We start from the raw sequence: 20,638 nt of genomic DNA, 5'->3' as shown, positions 1-20,638 counted from the left end.
AGGACTTTGCACGACGGAGGATTCCCAGTCGGCGACTGGCTTTTGAGGCAAGGTTGGAAATGTGACTTTCCCAGGAAAGGTCATGGCAGATAGTGAGACCCAGAAGCTTGAAAGAAAAGACTTCTTCCAGAGGATTGTTGAGAAAGTGGATGGGGGGTTTTCTAAACGGTCCTTTCGAAGAGACATAGTGAGAGTGTGAGATTTGTGTGGATTGAAAGACATGTTCCACGTGTTGGACCAGTTTGTGATTTTATCCAGATCTGCAGTGAGCGAAGAAGCTGCTGCTTGCCGGTCTGAGGGATGACAGATGGTACGGCAGAGGGTGGAGTCATCGGCAAAGAGAAATAGAGGATTTTCCAGAGAGTCCGAGAGATCATTGATGAAAACCAGAAAAAGAACAGGGCCCAGAACGCTACCTTGAGGAACTCCAGCCTGCACAGGAAGAGGGGATGAAAGAACTCCATTAAGGGCCACACGTTGACTGCGACAGGAGAGGAAGTCTGCGAGCCATGAGTGGAGATGGCCTTGAATACCATGGGAAGAGAGTTTGGTGAGTAGGGCAGGGTGCCAGACTGTGTCAAAAGCACGTGATATGTCCAGGGATACGGCTCGGATTTCCTGTCTGGCATTGAGGACCTCCATCCATTGATGGGAGAGCAGTAGCAGCATATCCAGGGTAGAGTGACCTGGTCTGAAACCAAATTGATGATTGGAAATCAAGCCATTGGAGAAGAGGAAGGATTTCATGTCTGAAGCGATGATGGATTCCATAACCTTGCTGATGATTGGGAGAAGGCTGATTGGTCTGTAATTACAGGGATCTGTTTTTGCACCTTTTTATGCAGGGCAGTGATGTTAGCAGATTTCCAAGCAGATGGCAGATGACCTTGGGAAAATGAGAGGGTGAATAGAACAGAGAGAGGGTGAGCAAGAGCAGAAGAGCAGGCTTTGAGGACACGTGGGCTGATGCCGTCTGGACCGGTTGCAGAATCTGACTCGAGGTTTGAAAGCAAGCTCTCCACCTTGTCAGGAGAAAAGGATACAGAGTCCAGGGACAGTTGGGTGCGACTGGGTAAAGTGGGTAGAGATAGTGATGGGTTTGGGACACAAGATTTAGCTGCAAACACCGAGTTTAGACATTCAGCTTTATCACGTGTGGAATCAGCAGTGCGGCCATTTGAGGTAAGGGAGGGGATGGAGGGGGAACATACACCAGAAACAGATTTGATTAAACGCCACCAGAATTTTGAGGAGGGAGAGAGGTTTGAGAGTTCAGACTTGAGATGAGAAAGATGTTGATTTCTGGCTCTCCTGAGGGTAGATACACACTTGTTCCGAGCTTTGTGGAAAGAACTGAGATTGCCCTCAGTTGGGTTTGCTTTCCATGAGGCAAAGGCAAGTTGTTTCAGGACAACTGCCTCGCCACAAGCTTCAGTAAACCAAGGGCGGGAGGAAGGGTAAGACAACTGAACACGAGAGGGGATAAATCTGTGCATGAGGGAGAGCAAGTTTCTTTGAAAGAATTCCCAGAATTCGCTTTGGCGAACTTCTGAAGGAAAATAAATTGTGTCTATGAACCATATCAGGCAGCCTGCCTTTCTTGCGGCTGAAAAGGAAGTGATGAATGGGGAAGGAGTCGAGAGAGTTTCGGCTCGAAGATGACGTGCCACTATTTTCCCACTCTCCTGTCAGGAATCTGGCAATTAAGAGATCAGATGGGCATTGGTGATTGTCCCAGACATGTCTGGGGCTGGGAGAGCGCTGAAAGATTGAATCGCGGTTCCCCTACACTACCGGTCAAAAGTTTTAGAACACCCCCATTTTTCAGTTTTCACTGAAATTTAAGCAGTTCAAGTCCAGTGAATAACCTGAAATGGTACAAAGTTAAGTGGTAAACTGCCAGAGGTTAAAAAAAAGTTGAGGTTACCAAAAACTGAAAAATAATGTAAATTTCAGAGTTGTTATAAAAGACCCTTTTCAGGGAACAAGTAATGGGTTAGCAACTGGAGCTGTTCTGCAGCAATGGAATTAAATTAAGCCTTGAAAGTTGATGCAAACAATTCCTAGAGGTGTCCCAACTTTTGTTGATTAGTTACAAACCTTCTGTCGATAAAAGCAGGGTTGGAACAGACTGTGTTGCTCCACCCTCTGAAGGATTATTTTGACAATATTGCACTGCAGGAAGTAGTATATTGCTATCATAATGGTGAGAAAAAGACAATTAACAACGTAAGACAGACAGACCATTATAACCCTTAAAAGTGTAGGTCTTTCCTTCAGAAAAATTGCAAAGAAGCGAAGGTGTCAGTGAGTACAGTTTCCTACACCATCAAAAGGCACTTGGAAACTGGAGGAAACTCTGACAGGAAGAGGTCTGGCAGACCCAAAGCCACAACACAATCAGAAGACAACTTTCTGAGAGTCAACAACTTGCATGATAGGCTGCTCACAGGACCGCAGTTTCAAGCACAGCTTAACACTGGTTGAAGTAAGGAAGTCTCAGTTTCAACTGTGAAGAGAAGACTTCGAGCTGCAGGTTTGACAGGTCGAGTGGCAGTAAGAAAGCCATTGCCAAGATGGCAAAATAAGAAAAAAAGAGGCTTGCCTGGACCATGAAGCACCGCCAGTGGACTACTGAAAACTGGAAGAAGGTCTTATGGACCGATGAATCAAAATTTTAAATCTTCTGTTCATCACGCAGGGTTTTCGTACGTCATCGAGTAGGAGAAAGGATGGTTCCTCAGTGTGTGACACCAACTGTCAAACATGGAGGAGGAAGAGTGATGATCTGGGGCTCTTTTGCTGGATCCAGAGTCGGCGACTTGCACAGAGTGACTGGCACCCTGAACCAAAAGGGCAACCACAGCATTTTGCAGCGCCATGCAATACCCTCTGGTCTACGCCTAGTTGGTCAGGGGTTCATCCTACAGCAAGGTAACGACCCAAAACATACCTCTAGGCTATATCAGAACTACCTTAGAAGAAAAGAACAAGACGGTAGGCTTCAAATCATAGAATGGCCAGCACAGTCTCCAGACATAAACCCCATCGAGCTGGTTTGGGATAAACTGGACAGAAGGGTGAAAGCAAAGCAACCTACAAGTGCAACACATTTGTGGGAACTTCTGCAACAGTGTTGGGAAAAACTTTCTGAACAATATTTGATTTCCATTGAGGAAAGAACATCACGAGTATGTTCGGCTGTTATATCTGCAAAAGGTGGCGACTTTGACGAGTCAAAAATTTAGATGAAATTTTGTTCAACAAAACGATTCCATTATTTATGTTTTATCTGTAATTGTTTATTTGTTCTATGCTTTAATTTCAGAGAACATTGAAACATTAAACTGCTTAAATTTCAGCAAAAACTAGAAAAATGGGGGTGTTCTTGAACTTTTGACCGGTAGTGTACCTTGCCGTCAAAGGGAAGACCGTGAAACTACAAACCAATTCGGCCTAAACCAGAATCCTTTATTTCTCTTTTTCATTTAACTCATTTGTGCTGCTTTTAATTTGTTATTTTCAACACCTCCTCTCCCCTCCCCTCCCATTGTTAGATACCTTAATGTATCAACATGTTGGCCTTTGTCAGATACATCTGTGGCCTATGTGTGTGGGAGAGAGTCATTTCAGTCGTTATGTGTATTTATTTTGTCGATGCTGCCTGTGAATGGTCATTTCATTAAAGCTTGTATAAGGAAGCCAATGTTGCTACTAAACTTGTACCAATAATAGACCTGTACAAAATCGGCCCGACAGCATAAAGGGGGCACGTCACCAGCTACCAAATGGTGTCTGCCCCATTCTTCCCCCGTAAAATTGCGCAAGCTTCCAAAACCGCTCGGCTCGCTTGCAGGCTTGAGCCCAGCGGGCCGGACAGAAACCAAGGTCTCTTTCCTTACACCCCCTCGCAAGTGGGGCTGGGACTGTATCGGACCTAGGGTCACTGACGTCACTGCCTGTAACAATATTATATTATTTTATCAGCAGCATTATTGCCAATTTATTGTTGGAAATCGGCAGGATGATGCAAAGGTAGCACACTTGCCTTCGAGCTGTCTAATCTGGGTTCTGTTTGCAACGTCCTCCCCTCCCCCTTATAAACTGATGGATTGATGCTTCACATGTTGGGCGTTACCATCACAAAGTGCACTGTTCCTCAGCTGGATGTCAAGTCGGGTGTCCCATCTGATGGCGTTAGTTGATACACATTAAAGATTCCATGATTCCAAGAATAGGTGAGTTATCACCAGTACACCAAAATAAGTGAAAGTGCCCAAATTACCTTCAGTCAAACAATAGGCCTTTTTTTCTCATTGTTTCTTCACCCAACCCACCCCTTCATAGAAAAAAAATGACATGACAAACGTTTTGATCTGTCCCCACAATAACATGGGGAAATTGGAACTGTTGAAAGGAGTAGGTCGAGTCGTAGTAGTAGCAGCCTGAATTTTTTACTCTCATTTTCAACCAGATATTTCAATCAAATATAGATTCTAGTATTTGACTGCATTTTCATTTAAACCCTACCCAATTGACTTAACCTATCAATTTGCTTATCTTCTATGTACTAACCCTATTCTTACAACAAACTGGTGCAACTTCACATCTAAAATCGTTACATAATTAACTTGCACATCTCATGAATTGGCAGCGGTTGTGCAGCATTCTTGGCCTTGTCTCCCATAACGACCATACACCTCACCCCTAGTTTATGTGTTGATGTAGGAATTGCCGATTTCCATCTGTATGAGGGAGAATGGAGAAGGAATGAATGGGGTGGTGGGTGGTGGGTGGGGGTGGGGGGGGATATTTTCTGGTTGTCAAATTGAACTTTTCTTCCTTGAATTTTCACTTTGACAGAAGCAAAACAAAACTCGTGCATCGTTTGGGAAGTCTTTGTTTATGGTGGTTGAGGGAAGTTCGAAATCAGTCATCATTGTCTGCCCCCACCTCAACCCTGGATTAGATGCCAAGAGAAAGTGTAACCCACATCAGGAAGAAAATCATATCAAGGACTTCTGCACACCTGAAATATGTCTAAAGTCATCATGCCCAAACATTTGATGCTAGCATTACAAATAATATTGTCGCCAATGCCCAATGGTCATAAACTGGATTCCAGAAATGCCCCAAGATTCACGTGATCAAACTGCTCAGTCATGGATGATGGCTTACATTAGCTTGAATGTGTATTGGAGGATGAAAGGTGGCTTTCAACAGAAAAGCGGTATTTATCGACAATGAATGTGTGTGTGTGTGTGTGTGTGTGTGTGTGTGTGTGTGTATTGTCACGGGGGTGGCCAGCCCAGGAACATATTTAATGACACCATCATCACACCATTTGAAAGCCTTTATCCCTGAGCAGGGATCAGCTTTTTGCGGGCTCCAATCATGGTACCCTTTCTTGCGGCAATGTTTTTTTTTACGGCTGGATGCCCTTCCTGACACCAACCCTTTAGTCGCCTTCGACCCTGCAGGGATAATTACCAGTATACTGGTGCTCATTTTGCAGACCTTCGGAAGGATGACAGGATGAATCAACCCCCCTGATGCTAACTCAGCGGCCAGCGGGGCTCGAACTCAGGACCCCGAGGATCCCAAGCCACCGCCTTAGCCACTAAGCCACACCAGGCTCATAGGAACACATTTAATGACAATGACCAAATATTTACAAAGGACAATAATTCAAAAGGTAATGATAAAAACGTGAAGCAAATAAATCCTAATGTTGAGGCACCTCTTCACAGAGACTCAAATAAAGACAACCGGGAAACAAAATGAAAAGAAATTGCTTCCTTTCAACTATTCTTGTAATAGCTTGGCCCAGAGCTGGTCTTTGTGGAACTTGGAATGGAGGTGCTTCTATTCGCATGTGCAGATGCGTGCAACAAAATGGCGCTTCTCTCATAGTGGAACAAACGCATGCCAAGCAATCCATGAGCGGCACTCAACACACCAAAGCTCAGAAACCCAGTGCAATGGCTTCGTGCGCCGATTGTCCTCCCTACCCAACCAAGAGCCAAAGGGCAGCATCTTGCTTCACCTCGCAAGCCAAATCACCTCAACACGAATACAAGGGTCATGTCGTCCTCCTCGGCGTGCGCTCACCCTCCGCTCTCACCTCTCCAAAATCCGCAACCCCCTTCCTCTTTGATCACGGCTCTCCAAAATGCGCAAGCCAACCTTCCTCTCGATCACGCCTATATCCCCTCCGCCTCTGAGGTGTGGCCTGCTCACACTAATCTGGGGAAGGTGGGGCTTCTGTCTGCTCGGCTAGCTTCTGACATCATGCCCATCAATCATCCTTTGGAGGCATGACTTCGCCTGTTGCCACCCTTTAAAGGTGGGGCTTTCTGCCCACTCGGCATGAGTTCCCCACCTTTATTGCCGATCTTGAAATATAAAAACCTTGGGAAAAATCACAGAGGGGCAATTACAAACTGGGGAAGCTCATTCTTAAACCCAAGCTGTGTAGTAGCGGAGATGGTAAAGTGCACGTGTGTGTGTGTGTATATATATATACATATACATATACATATACATATATATATATATATATATATATATATATATATATATATATATATATATATATATATATATATATATATATATATAGCCTGGTGTTGGCGCAGTGGTTAGGGCAGCGGCTTGGGATCCAAAAGGTCCTGAGTTCAAGCCCCATTGGGCCACTGAATTAATACACGAGGGGGTTGACTCAGCCTGTCATCCTTCCGAGGTCGGCGAAGTGAGTACCAGTGTACTGGGCCAGTGTATACCCTGGTTAAAATAGGTGTACCATATCCCTGTGTCGTAAGAGGCGACCAGGGTTGCGTCAAGAAGGGCATCCGGCATAAAACATGTGCCAAATCATTATGCGGATCATACGGATGATCTGCTGTGGCGACCCCGAACAGGAGCAGCCGAAAGAAGAAGAAGAAGAAGAAGAAGAAATATATATATATATATATGTATATATATATATATATATATATATATATATTTATCCCAAGGTAGTCAGGTAAGGTCAGGTATGAGAGCATGCGCCAGAGCAGCACGTCGCTGCATCCACTTTCCGCCGGCACTCCAGGGGCCTCCGTCTGGTTATGCCCCAGGCAGATGCCTGGCCCATCCCCATCTCCTTGAGATGCCGATCAACCTGCTGCAACCACGAGGCACGTGGTCGGCCAATTGGCCTCCTCCACTCACAAGACTCCCTCGCTGAGAGAATCTGGTGAGCAGGATCAGCGTGAGGAAAAAGGGCCACATGTCTATACAGCCGCAGCTGACGCTCACAGACTATGCAGGAAACAAATCTCATTTGAGTTTCTCTCAGCAAACGCTCGTTGGACACAAAGTCTGACCAGCGATAGCCAAGGATTCTCCGAAGAGACCTGGAACCAAAGGAATTAAGTGTCCGTCTCAGATCCCTGGTCAGAGTCCAAGTCTCACATCCACAGAGCAAGACTGGAAGCACCAAGGACCTGAAGACTCGGACTTTCATCCTGCTGCACAAGTACCGGCAGTGCCACAACCCATGTTCCAGTGAATCCATGACTCCCCAGACCCAAACCAGATGTCTAATGACCTCTGACTCACAGCCAGCAGAGACATGACTATCACTGCCAAGTTAAGTGAATCTTTCCACGACCTCAACATCCTCACCACAAATCGGCACGGACAGGACAGCAACAACCAACATGTCATTGAAAGCCTGGATCTTAGTTTTGACTCAGGAAACCCATAATCCCAAAGGCTCCGACTCCTCTTTCAGCACCTCGAGGGCCCCCAAAAGGATATCTAAAATCTCCACAAAGATGACTGCATCATCTGCGAAATCAAGGTCAGAGATCTTGACATTCCCAAATGATGCACTGCAGCTTGATCTCTCCGACATCCTCCCCAGAATCCAGTCCATGCAAGTACTGAAAAGTGTGGGGGCCGGAACACACCCCTGACGAACTGCAGTAACAACTGGAAATAAGTCAGAGATGGTACCACCACATCTCACAGCACTCTCAGTACCAGAGTGGAGTTCAGACATCAGATCGATCAGTTTTGGTGGCACCCCACGAAGACCAAGAATCCTCCAGAGGGCATCCTGATTCACTGAATCGAATGCTTTACAGAGATCAACATAGGCTGCAAGCAGCCCCTGATGAATCTCTCGTCTGCGTTCGGTGAGGACCCGAAGAACAAGGATACAGTCAATCGTTGACCTCTTTGGTGTAAAGCCTGACTGCTCTGGACATTGGTGCTCAAGCAGATAGTCGCGAATCCTATCAAGAATTATCTGAGCAAAGACCTTGCCCGGCACTGAGAGCAGAGTCACCCCTCGGTAGTTGTTGCAGTTCCGGCGATCACCCTTCCCTTTCCAGAGAAGGACAACAAGGCCCCTCTTCCAGTCAGTTTGGATGATGCCTGTGTTCCAGGCAGAGCACAGAACTGCATGCAACAACACGAGTGCAGCATTTCCACCAGCCTTGAGAAGTTCAGCATGGACGCCACAGATCCTTGGAGCTTTACCCCATTTCAACCAGTTCACTGCAGCCTGTGTTTCCACAAATGAAGGTGGACCACAGTTGATTGGAGGGTCAGCAACAGTGATTGTAACACCCCTGACGTCCAACTCGACAGCTGGTGGATCAGCCTGGTACAACCGCTCCAAGTAACTGGCCCAGTGGCCCTTCACTTTGGACTCCTCTGTCAAGAGCCTACCACCCTCTGCTCTAACTGTAGTACACTGAGGGATGGGTTTGGAGGAACACAATGCGTGAATTCCCCTGCAAGCAGGATGAGAATCATGACCAAAAGTGATGCTCTACTCCCTCATAGATTCCTCGCACAAAGGCCTCCTTGTCCACCCTTAGCACACGTACAGTTTTACGCCTCAGCTCCCTTAACAGATCCGTTCTGCCAATCAGCCTGGCCCTGCGACTCTTGTCAATGGTTTCCAGTGTCCCTTGAGACAAAATTCTTCTTCGCCCTACGGTGACTTCGAAGACATCCACCGGCAACATCAAGGACGGTGGTCTTGAAGGCACTCCACAACTCTTCAGGATCTCCAAAGTTGGTACTACACTGTATGTAGGTTGTAGAATAGTAAAATTGTATAAATAAATAAATAAATAAATGATTCAAGGTTGCACATCAGTCAGGGAAATGGTAAAGTGGAGATTTATAAGGTACCTCCCTCCCAGCATTGGTGCTGCTGAAACAGTTTTTTGGCAAGGATTGTACTGGGTGGTTTACCACTGCCTTCCCAGCATTGTTGTTCTGTGCTCCATCCTTTTTAAATGTTAAGCGCAAAGCAAGCAAGCAGCACATACCATTTTAAGTCTTTGGTATCACTCAGACAGGATTTGAACCACAGACCTCCCAGTCTAGGAGTGGATGCTCTAACCATTATGCCACCGAGTTTAGTTGGTAATGTGTAAACAAATAAATAAATAAACAAATAATTCAAAATGGTTTTCTGATAGTGAAAATGTTAAAGCGCATATAAATAACTAATGTTTCCCAAGAGTATGTATAATGCTGTACTATTCTCTCCTGGTTTTTTTCTTCTTCTTCTTAATTCCACAAATTCCAAATTGGCTCCAATCTCAAATTCATATAACGTGTTTTATGGCCAGATTTTATCATACACTAAATATGAAATAAATGTATCCAGTCATTTTCAATAAGAGGGTCTGGGCAGTCACATGGACGGACGGATAAGACCCAAATATTAGCCCCCAGCTGGGCTGGTGGCACATTGGGTGCTGTCCATTACCTTCTTGAGAACACTGTCGAGCGTTTCTGGGCGACCAATATCAAAGCAGATCAACACAGCATCCGAGTCAGGGTAAGAGAGAGGCCTCACATAGTCATAGTATGAAGAGCCTGCAGGGAAAGGGAGACAGGGATTTACAAGATAGCCTCTTGTGGCCTTCCGACATATGAACTCCATCCATATGAACAACTCACATTAATCCATGCAGTCGATTTTAATTAAACTGCTTTGCCAGATTTAACAAACTCAACAGATAGAATTGAAATGGTCTTGAAGAGCATTCACGTTATGTTGGCATTGAGGTTGGTTTTTGGGCAAGAGGAGTGAGGTACCATACAACTCGGCACAAATACAATTCCGAGCCGAATAATAGCGGGTACATAGCAAGGTGTCAAGCCCCTTCAGAGTCTGACACCTGTTGCATGACAGGTCCATCACGACCTTATGACAGTTTCCTCCAGGTACGGCCTAAACAAATGGTTTGGCAGGTCAGGTTCAAGTCCGAAGAAGGTAAATGTGTGTCATAAAGGAAAATGAATTAATTCTCGGAATGCAGATTGCAATCACTCAAATGCTTTATGCAATGTCTACAAGCCTCCGTACCACAACTAATACCCGAACTGGAAATCCAAAGACAAACCAAAAACACAATGCCTAGTCTATTGTAATTGAGGTCGAGCACAACCTAGAAATGACATTCACATCTTTTGTCCGAATCAAGGTTGGTTAAAAGCAATGCATGCGCCCGAACAGGCTTCGTAGATTGTAAAGCAATCACTCGATTCTCTATTGTTAGAGACAATTTTCCAATTACATTCCCTCTTTACTGCACACCAAGAATTGAAACCCTTTTAATCCGAGGCAAGAGGTTGAATAATTATCTCATATGATGGAGGTTCCTTTTGTTAAAATATTGCACACGTTTTTGTGTCATTATGTCCAGCAAGTCCTCATTTTTCACAAATATATGAGAAAACACTGGAACTCAACAGGGCGGGCCATAAGCTTCGCGGTTACGATTATACAGGAAAACTGAGAGGACGTGAATGAGTGCGCTGTACAACAGTGTGTGGTTGTCAACACATTGGTTCACACGAGAGGTTGCACAAAATAAAACAATGATGGTTCCATTTCGGAAGCCTCTCATGAGCGTGTTGTTTATGAACACTATACATACATATCTTATGCAGCCTGTGGCTGCTGGATGCATCATTGCTGGGAGTGTGGCTGTGCCGCTGATGGAGTGCCCCGATTCCAGTATGCTGTACCCATTTTGCCAACCTTGGAAGGATGGCAGGCTAAGCCAATCCACCTGGTGTCATTTAAGAGCACGACAGGGGCTCAAACTCAAGAGCCTAAAATCTTCAGCCAGCCATCTTAACCGTTCAGCCAATTCCAGGCTATATATATATATATATATATATATATATATATATATATATATATATATATATATATATATATATATATATATATATATATACATATATACACGAGGCCCGTCTAAAAAGTAATGGGACTGAGCCTGTTGTGTGCTCCACTTACACAACTTGAATCAACGGGTTGCATCACAGTCTTTCGCAACATTCCAGCAATATATATAGATGCGATTGGTGATGGTTGACTGCACTCATTGTGTGATTTTTTACAGGTCGTGCTTTGCATGTTGTCAAGTCTGAGTCATCACGCTATAAGTCATGAGCAGAGAGCCAATCTGAAGTTTCTTGCCAAGCTTGGCAAAACACCTTCTGAATCCTTCGCAATGCTGCAGCAAGTCTACGGGGAAGAAACGATGTCACATACATGTGCATTTGAATGAAGCAAGAGGTTCAAAGAGGGATGGGAGGAGGTTGAAGACGATCCACGGTCTGGAAGACCTTGAACGAGCAGAACGGCGGACAACATCGAGCGTGTGAAGCAGATGGTGCACACAGATTGTCAACTCACGGTGCAGATGATTGCTGAGGAACTTTCCATCAACAAGGACACTGTTTGGAGCATCATGACTGAAAATCTCGAAATGCGCAAGGTGTGCACAAAGATTGTCCCAAAGCTGTTGTCTGAGGACCAGAAACAGCAAAGAGTCACTGTCTGTCAAGACATTATAGAGCGCCTCGAGGACGATCCAGATCTGCACGGGAGATTCATTACTGGCGACGAATCGTGGATGTTCGAATACGATCCCGAGACCAAACGGCAGAGTCATCAGTGGAAAATTCCGGCATCACAAAGACCAAAGAAAGCAAGGATGTCGAAGTCAAAGGTCAGGGTGATGCTCATCACGTTTTTTGACATCAAGGGCATCGTCCAACTTCGAGTTTCTACCACAGGGTCAAACAGTGAATCAATACGTGTACAAGGAGATCCTTTGGCACCTAATGAGATCAATCTGGGACAAGATGAGGGATCTGTGAGAGAACAACGCCTGGGTGCTCCACCATGACATCGCCCCTGCTCACAGTGCCCTGAGCATCTGACAGTTTCTGGCGGAGAGGAACGTGCAAACTCTGGAGCAACCCCTGTATTCGCCAGACTTGGCCCCTTGTGATTTTTTCCTATTCCCCAAGCTCAAGGGGGTGATCAAGGGGACCCGATTTCCTGATGTGGAGGCCATCAAAATGGCCGTGACGACGGAGCTCCGGAGGATTCCAGAAGAAGCCTTCCATGGGTGCATCGAAGTGTGGAAGAAGAGGATGGACAAGTGTGTGAGACTGGAGGGAAACTATTTTGAAGGCGACAAGCTGTGATTTCAATATATTTTTTGGAATAAAATGTCTGTGAAGTCAGTCCCGTTACTTTTTAGATGGACCTCGTGTGTGTGTGTGTGTGTGTGTGTGTGTGTGTGTGTGTGTGTGTGTGTGTGTGTGTGTGTGTGTATGTATATATATATATATATATATATATATATATATATATATATATATATATATATATATATATATATATATATATATATGTGTGTGTAAGCATACATACAAAATGATAAAAGCAGTAATACATGTCTATCCTGTTCTGCAGACAGAGCATTGATGCTGTTAAAGCAGTTACATGGCAAGGATTACATGAGGTACTTGGCCATTACCTTCCCCGCCATTAGTCAGATGCAGAAGATAACTCGCCCACTCTTTGTAAAAGACACTGGGGAATATTTAACATCCACCAGCCAATGGCAGCAGAGATGATATACAGCGCAAGGTCCAACCAAAGGACAGAACAGTTTGTGATGAGATACCCCACCTGCGAAGTTCTAATTTGATAGTTTATAGTCGGGTCAGGAGTCAAACCCGACTAGGCAGGTAAAAGGTAAGTGCACTTCCTCTGCACCATCTTGTCAGACATACATCCATACATACATACACCAATGGAATACATATTAAAAGGGTAAAAATGAAATTCAAAACAAGTACATGCGAGTGATAAGACACACGTGACAAGACCAATCACCCTGTAAGTTTACATATTACGTTTGCAAATATTTTGATGCCTCTCTTCCCTTCCACCCATCCTGCCTCCACTTATGTCTGTGTTCCTCCCAAACCCCTACACCCTCTTCCTTCCCCATACGCAAGACATATGAACAGAATTTCGAACCATACTCCTCCATCCTCACCTGCCGTGTCCCACATGCTCAGCTCCACACGACGTCGCTCTATGTCAAATGAAGAGGAGTAGCTTTCAAACACCGTGGGCACATACTTCTACAGCAACGACAAATGAACCAAGCATTAATCTGGTCATCCCTTCTGCTTACATTAGATCATTATCAATGGAATAAGGGTATGAACATCAAAGAAATGACACAAGAACACAAAGGTATAAAATGTCACTGTCCGTAGGGCGTTCATTGTTTAATCAAAACATTTTAAGCAGAAAGAATCGCTTTAACAAAGAACTACCCAGGCGGCAATGCAAGCAGTACCATCGTACTTGCTCAATTCAGAGTATGCTCGCCATTGAGCCGAGTGGGGGTGGGGTTGTGGGGTGAGGAGGAGGTGGGGGAGAGGTTGGGTATCCCTGACGGGGTTCAACAATTTGACAAAAATTATCGTTCTGATCTAGTTCCAGCAGGTGAGGCTGCACGTTGGGCTCCATTGTTCAGATGAGGCCACAGAGCATGGTGTCTTGTCTGTACAGTACATAGATATTAAGACCCTATTGGATGTCTCAAAAAAAAAAAAGAGAAGGTCATTGTGCACTGGTACACTGGCGAAATTGCCTGCTCTCGCGATTAAAATGGGAAATGGTTATTAATGTATCTAGAGTTAATGATAAGATTGGGGATAGTATGTCCTCACCCCCATCCTTAAAAGTATTAAACAAGTGATTTAATGGTGAGTGTGTGCAACAGGCATGATAGACCAAAAGGCCACCTCCTGCCCAATTTCACTTGTGCAGTACAGCACTGCGTATTCCTTGTACAAAAGCAAAGTGATGTGTTATATAAAAAGTGTGATGTGTGAGGTGAAAAGTGTGATGTGCGAGGTAAAAAGTGTGATGTATGGGGTAAAAAGTGTGATGTGCGAGGTAAAAAGTGTGATGTGCGAGGTAAAAAGTGTGATGTGCAAGGTAAAAAGTGTGATGTATGGGGTAAAAAGTGTGATGTGCAAGGTAAAAAGTGTGATGTATGGGGTAAAAAGTGTGATGTGCGAGGTAAAAAGTGTGATGTGCGAGGTAAAAAGTGTGATGTGCGAGGTAAAAAGTGTGATGTGCGAGGTAAAAAGTGTGATGTATGGGGTAAAAGTGTGATGTATGGGGTAAAAAGTGTGATGTGTGAGGTAAAAAGTGCGATATGTGAGGTAAAAGTGTGATGTGTGGGGTAAAAAGTGCGATGTGTGGGGTAAAAGTGCGATGTGTGGGGTAAAAAGTGTGATGTGTGGGGTAAAAAGTGTGATGTGTGGGGTAAAAAGTGTGATGTGTGGGGTAAAAAGAGTGATGTGTGAGGTAAAAAGAGTCATGTGTGAGGTAAAAAGTGTGATATGTGAGGTAAAAAGTGTGATGTATGGGGTAAAAAGTGTGATGTGCGAGGTAAAAAGTGTGATGTGCGAGGTAAAAAGTGTGATGTGCGAGGTAAAAAGTGTGATGTGCGAGGTAAAAAGTGTGATGTGCGAGGTAAAAAGTGTGATGTGCGAGGTAAAAAGTGTGATGTGCGAGGTAAAAAGTGTGATGTGCGAGGTAAAAAGTGTGATGTGCGAGGTAAAAAGTGTGATGTGCGAGGTAAAAAGTGTGATGTGCGAGGTAAAAAGTGTGATGTGCGAGGTAAAAAGTGTGATGTGCGAGGTAAAGAGTGTGATGTGCGAGGTAAAGAGTGTGATGTGCGAGGTAAAGAGTGTGATGTGTGAGGTAAAGAGTGTGATGTGTGGGGTAAAAAGTGTGATGTGTGAGGTAAAAAGTGCGATATGTGAGGTAACAAGTGTGACATGTGAGGTAAAAAGTGTGATGTGTGAGGTAAAAAGTGTGATGTGTGAGGTAAAAAGTGCGATATGTGAGGTAAAAAGTGTGATTTGTGAGGTAAAAAGTGCGTTGTGTGAGGTAAAAAGTGCGATGTGTGAGGTAAAAAGTGCGATGTGTGAGGTAAAAAGTGCGATGTGTGAGGTAAAAGTGTGATGTGTGAGGTAAAAAGTGTGATGTGTGAGGTAAAAGTGCAATGTGTGAGGTAAAAAGTGTGATGTGTGAGGTAAAAAGTGTGATGTGTGAGGTAAAAAGTGTGATGTGTGAGGTAAAAAGTGTGATGTGTGAGGTAAAAAGTGTGATGTGTGAGGTAAAAAGTGTGATGTGTGAGGTAAAAAGTGTGATGTGTGAGGTAAAAAGTGCGATATGTGAAGTAAAAAGAGAAAAGAAAAACCACATGATGTGGTGGGGTAAAGTTGGAGGAGTTCCGCACCGGGCGGGAAGAGCAAAGCTCCATCCCGTGAGGAATGAGTGGAGGGGTGGGGGATGATGACGTGAGAGGTCATCAAGCATTTCGTCACATTTGCCGAAATGTTCGTTCACGAGTTAACAAGTTGGATAAAAATTGTATGAGCGGAATGCAAGATAAAAGTGCAAGTCACGCTCATAGCATAAAGTACTACACAGACACACCTCAGGGTAGCTGTCCTTGGCGAACACGTGCAGAAGCGAAGTTTTCCCACACTCGCTGTCTCCAACGACAACGATCTTACAGCACATCGACTGCGCCTTCATTGCTGCTGCACCCTGCCTGCTCTGTCTCCTTGACCGCTCCTGCAGAAGCATCGTCGCGGACTGTCGGAGGTGCGAGACCGATTTACAGCACGAGAAGGCGCGCGAGCAGAACGCCGTGTGAGGGGCGTGGTTTCGGCGGAGCAGGAACAGCGATTGGAAGAAAGAAAAGGACAGCGAAGTGGGCGGGGCCGACACTGGCAGGACCCAGCTGTTCCGTGCAGGTGCTCCGCCCCACCATTGACCGTGCGGATACAAGGCGCAGCTGCTCGAGGGAGGGTGGACACGCACTCGGTCGGTCAGACGCGTGAAAATATTGCCGTTGGCCATGCCAGTGATTGATGCTTTGTTACCGTTGTCGTCCCAACAACACTTACGGCACCAACTCCTCCCCACTACCAAAAGATTGAACGTTCAACCATCAGACCTCAAGTACAGTATTTTCGGACCTTGGCAGGTTAATTACCCCGCGCACGTGAAGCCAAAAGCTGGGTTGACCACGTGGTTCACGTCCGTCCGTCCGTCCGTCCGTCCATACACAAACGTCAGTTTATAATGGAGAAACAACTGAATTTCAATTGAATGTTTTATTTTGAACACAAATCGGAACGTAGGTCAGGTGTAGGTCAGCCTGTAGGTCAGGTCAGGTGTTGGTCAGCCTGTCGGTCAGGAGTACTTTGCCTCTGAATTCATTCTACTTACGCATGTGAAGAAAGGAGTGAGATATAATTTTTTTTATTATTATTAAGTCTGCCCATCAGTCAAGTCAAACAGAATTGAAAATCATTCCAAAGTGGAAACGAACTGTTTTAAGGACATTATAAAGGACACAAACAACAGGCACGAAGAACCAATGTAAACGTGTCAAATAAGGTGATGTAAAAGACGCTGCATCAATGGCGGTAAAGTTACAGAATTTTTTTAAAATCTACAACCTTTAAAATCTATTTTTATCCACAACCCTTCCGTTTAGCAGTACTTGGACAAAATATTACAGCATTTTACGTCATCACGACCAATGAAATTTGCCGCTCGTAGACCCTGCCCTTGTCCTTGTTTCTCAAGACACCGCCAGGGAAAGGTGTTCTATGAAGTCGCTCGTTAAGGTAGAAATGTTTTTTAAGGTGGGAGAAAAAAATCAATGGACAATACTCCATTAACTTGTAATGCCTACCTGTATTCACCCACTTGTCTCCGACTCTGAGACAGGTGTGCTATCTCAGGGGGTGACTTTACTTACTGTACGACAATGCTCATCCTCAATGTGACCATGACTACTGTAGCAGAGATGGGGTGGGAAGTTATAAATCACCTCCATGGAATGAAGACTTGGCAACTTGTCATTTTCATCTCTTTGGACCACTCAAAGATCATCTGGGAGATATTAAGTATATGAATGATGAAGAAGTCAACACACCTGTCATGAACTGGTTGTTTACCACTCAAAAGCAGGTAATGTTAAGTTTAGTAGTTAGGGTGGTGGGCTTGGGATCCTAAGATCCTGAGTTCAAATGCTGCTCAGCTGTTTAATTAATAACAGGTGGCGTTGACTCTGCCTGTCATCCTTCTGAGGTCGGCAAAATGAGTGCCAGTGGTGACCCATCCAGGATTGTGCGCAATAGCCAAGGAGACTGCTGAGGCAGCACCAATGCTTCGCACAGAGTCATGGTCCCAAGCGATGCATGTAATGGCATGCAAACACGACCATATCGATGAGACAAACGTGTAACAGGAGCAGTCGAATGTGCTGAGAAAGGTGAAATTTCATCAATCATTAACCACATTGTATTTCCCATTGTGTAGTGGAGTACACCCACTTCCAATGGGAGCGGAAGGAAGGGTATTGTTATTATCCTCTCTGGGGGCATAGAGATGACAGTAGATCTAGGCTTGGGTCCATTAGTCTGTGGAGGGTGTGATAAGCAGCATACAACGCCTCATGAACGTCGGGTTTCCTCCATTTCAGTTTGGCGTTAAACTGGAGTAGAGGCTGTTTAAAAAGGTAATCACAGGTGTTTGTGGTTTATAATATATTTTACTTCCGGTAGGGGTGCCCCACAGAATGCCGCAGTATGTGTTAACAAGGAGGTTTGTCCAAGGAGGAAACACCCTTTATGGAGGAGGAATATTATTGGTATTAATATTGTTTTGTAAATAACATTAATATTACGCTATTACCATTCATGTTGTTATTATCCCCCGCCAACCAACGAAGTTGGCGGGGGATATAGAAATGGGTTCCGTCCGTCCGTCACATTTCGTTTCCGGAGCTGAATTACAAATCTCCTCAAGATATATTTAAGAAATTTGGTATACATATCAAGCAAGTGGTGAACTGGTGCCTTTTGATATTTTCTAATTGATAGGTCACATGGTTTGGCAGCTATGTTGGATTCAAGAAAAATATTAAATAATGTTTTCTCTGGAATCACATAACCTAACGAAGCGAAAATTTGCAACTATCATCTTCCATCATGTCTGCATACAAAGTTACAATTACGACTTCAAAAGTCACATGGTTTGGCGGCCATCTTGGATAGAAAAACACACCTCATCCGATTAACACGAAACTTCACACACGTATTGCACTGGAGGATTGGAGGCAGAATGTAAATTTATGATGTCATAGGTCACATTGTTCGTCAGCCATCTTGGATTGAAAATTAATAAATTTTTGAAATCTTCTCCAGAACGGCTGGTTACTTTTGTTGTTGGAAGCGACCTTGTAAAAATTCCACAATTGGCTATCCAAACACAGATATACACCTCAACACGGATTTTGCCCAAGATGGAAAACCCTCTTGGGGAAGGGGGCACATAAAGTCGCTAAAACCTTAATCATGTGACCCTTCATCCTCCTGTCAAGTTTGGTTGAGATTGGATAAGTAACGACTGAATGTATTGCGGTCAAAAAGAGACAGACACCAAATTGCGTGTTTTAGTATGACTAAAAAGTCCATCAACCTTACACGACCCTTAGAACTATTTTATGGGCCCCATTCAATATTTCATGAAGATATCTTTCTGCATTGAGTGTCAGAAGCTCACGCCAAATTGGTACTGTCGCATTTACCACAATGGCCAAGGTGGTTCTGGAAGCCAGCATGGTTATGCCGGCTGGTCGACTCTCCGCAGCCATGACCAATCAACCACCTGTGCTGAATACAAAACAACAACCGCCAACACAAACGATACTGCCAAACTACCACCATCACCGATGCAGGCCCATGCTCAAACCTCAGATGGAAAGAACGGGTCACCACGAAGGTCCGCAATGGGTGTTGGACCAACAAGCTTGACAGTGGTGCACCGACCAACAGCCTCCAACGTATGGGCAATAACTCTCGACATGATGATAATTTATTTTCTTTTTAGATACATTGTTGAGGCTCATGGAAGAGCTAGTGCTGGTATGCTCCTCCTCCTCCATATGCTGCACAAGGCTGCAGGTAGCATCATTGGCTGAGGGTGCAGCTGTGCCGCTGATGCAATGCCCTTATTACTAGTACACTGGTACTCATTGTGCTGATCTCAGTAGGCTGACAGGCTGAATCAACCCCACCTGATATTAATGAATTGGCTGACAGGGGCTCAAGACCCGAAGATCCTAAGCCTGAATGAATCAGGTTTGCGAGTCCACTGAACGAATCAGGATGTGAAAGGACAAAAGGAATAGCAGAGAGAGAGAGAGAGAGAGAGAGAGAGAGAGAGAGAGAGAGAGAGAGAGAGAGAGAGAGAGAGAGAGAGAGAGAGAGAGAGAGAGAGAGAGAGAGAGAGAGAGAGAGAGAGAGAGAGAGAGAGAGAGAGAGAGAGAGAGAGAGAAAGAGAGAGAGACAGACACACCAGCAGAGCCGAAGGCCAGGATAGGGAGAGGCAGACAAACAGTGAGTGTGCGGAGGAATTGGGGGGGGGGGGGAAGAGGATGGATGGGGTGGACAAGATGGATACAGAAGGGAACTCTCAGAAGGGAAAACTGGAAAGTTGGAAGGAGGAGGGATTGGTATTGGGGAGGGTTAATTAGGGTAGAAAAGATCATGATTTTGGATTGGGGATGATCTGAGATGGTGGTGAACAGCTGTTTTGAAGACCTTGAGGAAAGAATGAGGTTGAAGAGGATGAAGTGGATTCCACAGGCAGGACAAAGAAAAAATAAAAAAATGAATGGAGGTGAGCAGTGATCCTGGATTTAGTTTCACCAGAAAGGGGTTGATTGTGGACCGTATGAGCCCCCCCAGGAAACTGCACAGAAAGCAGTACTCCATCAAGCAGCGGAAAAAATCCTCGTATGTGGATGGAAGTTCATGCTTGCTAAGGAATGACTTTGCATGATGCAGGATGCCCAGTTGGCAGCTGGCTTTGGAGGCCAACTTTGAAATGTGGTTTGCCCCAAGAAAGATCATGGCTGATATAGTGAGACCAAAGAGTTTGAATGACTGAACTTCCTCAAGAGTATTGTAAAGAAAGTAGATGGGTGGGTTTGCCAGACCGTCCTTTCGGAGAGAGATATTGAGAGTGTGAGATTTGTCAGGATTGAAAGACATATTCCAAGTGATTTTATTTTCTCAATCTCTGAAGAGGGAAGAGGCTGCAGCCTGCCTATCTGAAGGATGAGTGATGTCATGGCAGAAGATGGAGTCATCAGAAAATAGATAAAGAGGTTTTCCAGAGAGTCAGAGAGAT

General features: G+C 44.8%; 1 protein-coding gene across 2 annotated transcripts in view; it reads right to left on the bottom strand.

The window, feature by feature from the left end:
• Positions 1-1,541: 1,541 nt before the first annotated feature.
• Positions 1,542-20,638, bottom strand: part of LOC147030378 (rho-related GTP-binding protein RhoN-like) — a 30,717-nt gene continuing 11,620 nt past the window's right edge. The window contains exons 1-4 of one of the 2 annotated variants that reach the window (XM_085874366.1): positions 15,860-16,110; positions 13,389-13,476; positions 9,779-9,888; positions 1,542-4,745 (exon numbers count right to left, since the gene is read on the bottom strand). In XM_085874366.1, coding sequence (XP_085730492.1) covers positions 4,713-4,745; positions 9,779-9,888; positions 13,389-13,476; positions 15,860-16,012 — 384 coding nt within the window. In that variant the 5' untranslated portion in view covers positions 16,013-16,110 and the 3' untranslated portion in view covers positions 1,542-4,712. Of the gene's footprint in view, positions 4,746-9,778; positions 9,889-13,388; positions 13,477-15,859; positions 16,111-20,638 lie in introns of those variants that run through there. The other variant, XM_085874367.1, reaches the window with a different exon arrangement.

The sequence above is a fragment of the Eptatretus burgeri genome, chromosome 3 (genome assembly GCF_056783735.1).
Source record: "Eptatretus burgeri isolate ZD-2024b chromosome 3, Ebu_testis_v1, whole genome shotgun sequence".
Lineage (NCBI taxonomy): Eukaryota > Metazoa > Chordata > Myxini > Myxiniformes > Myxinidae > Eptatretus > Eptatretus burgeri.
The sequence above is the reverse complement of the archived record's forward strand: the minus strand, read 5'-3'. Positions and strand labels throughout refer to the sequence as shown.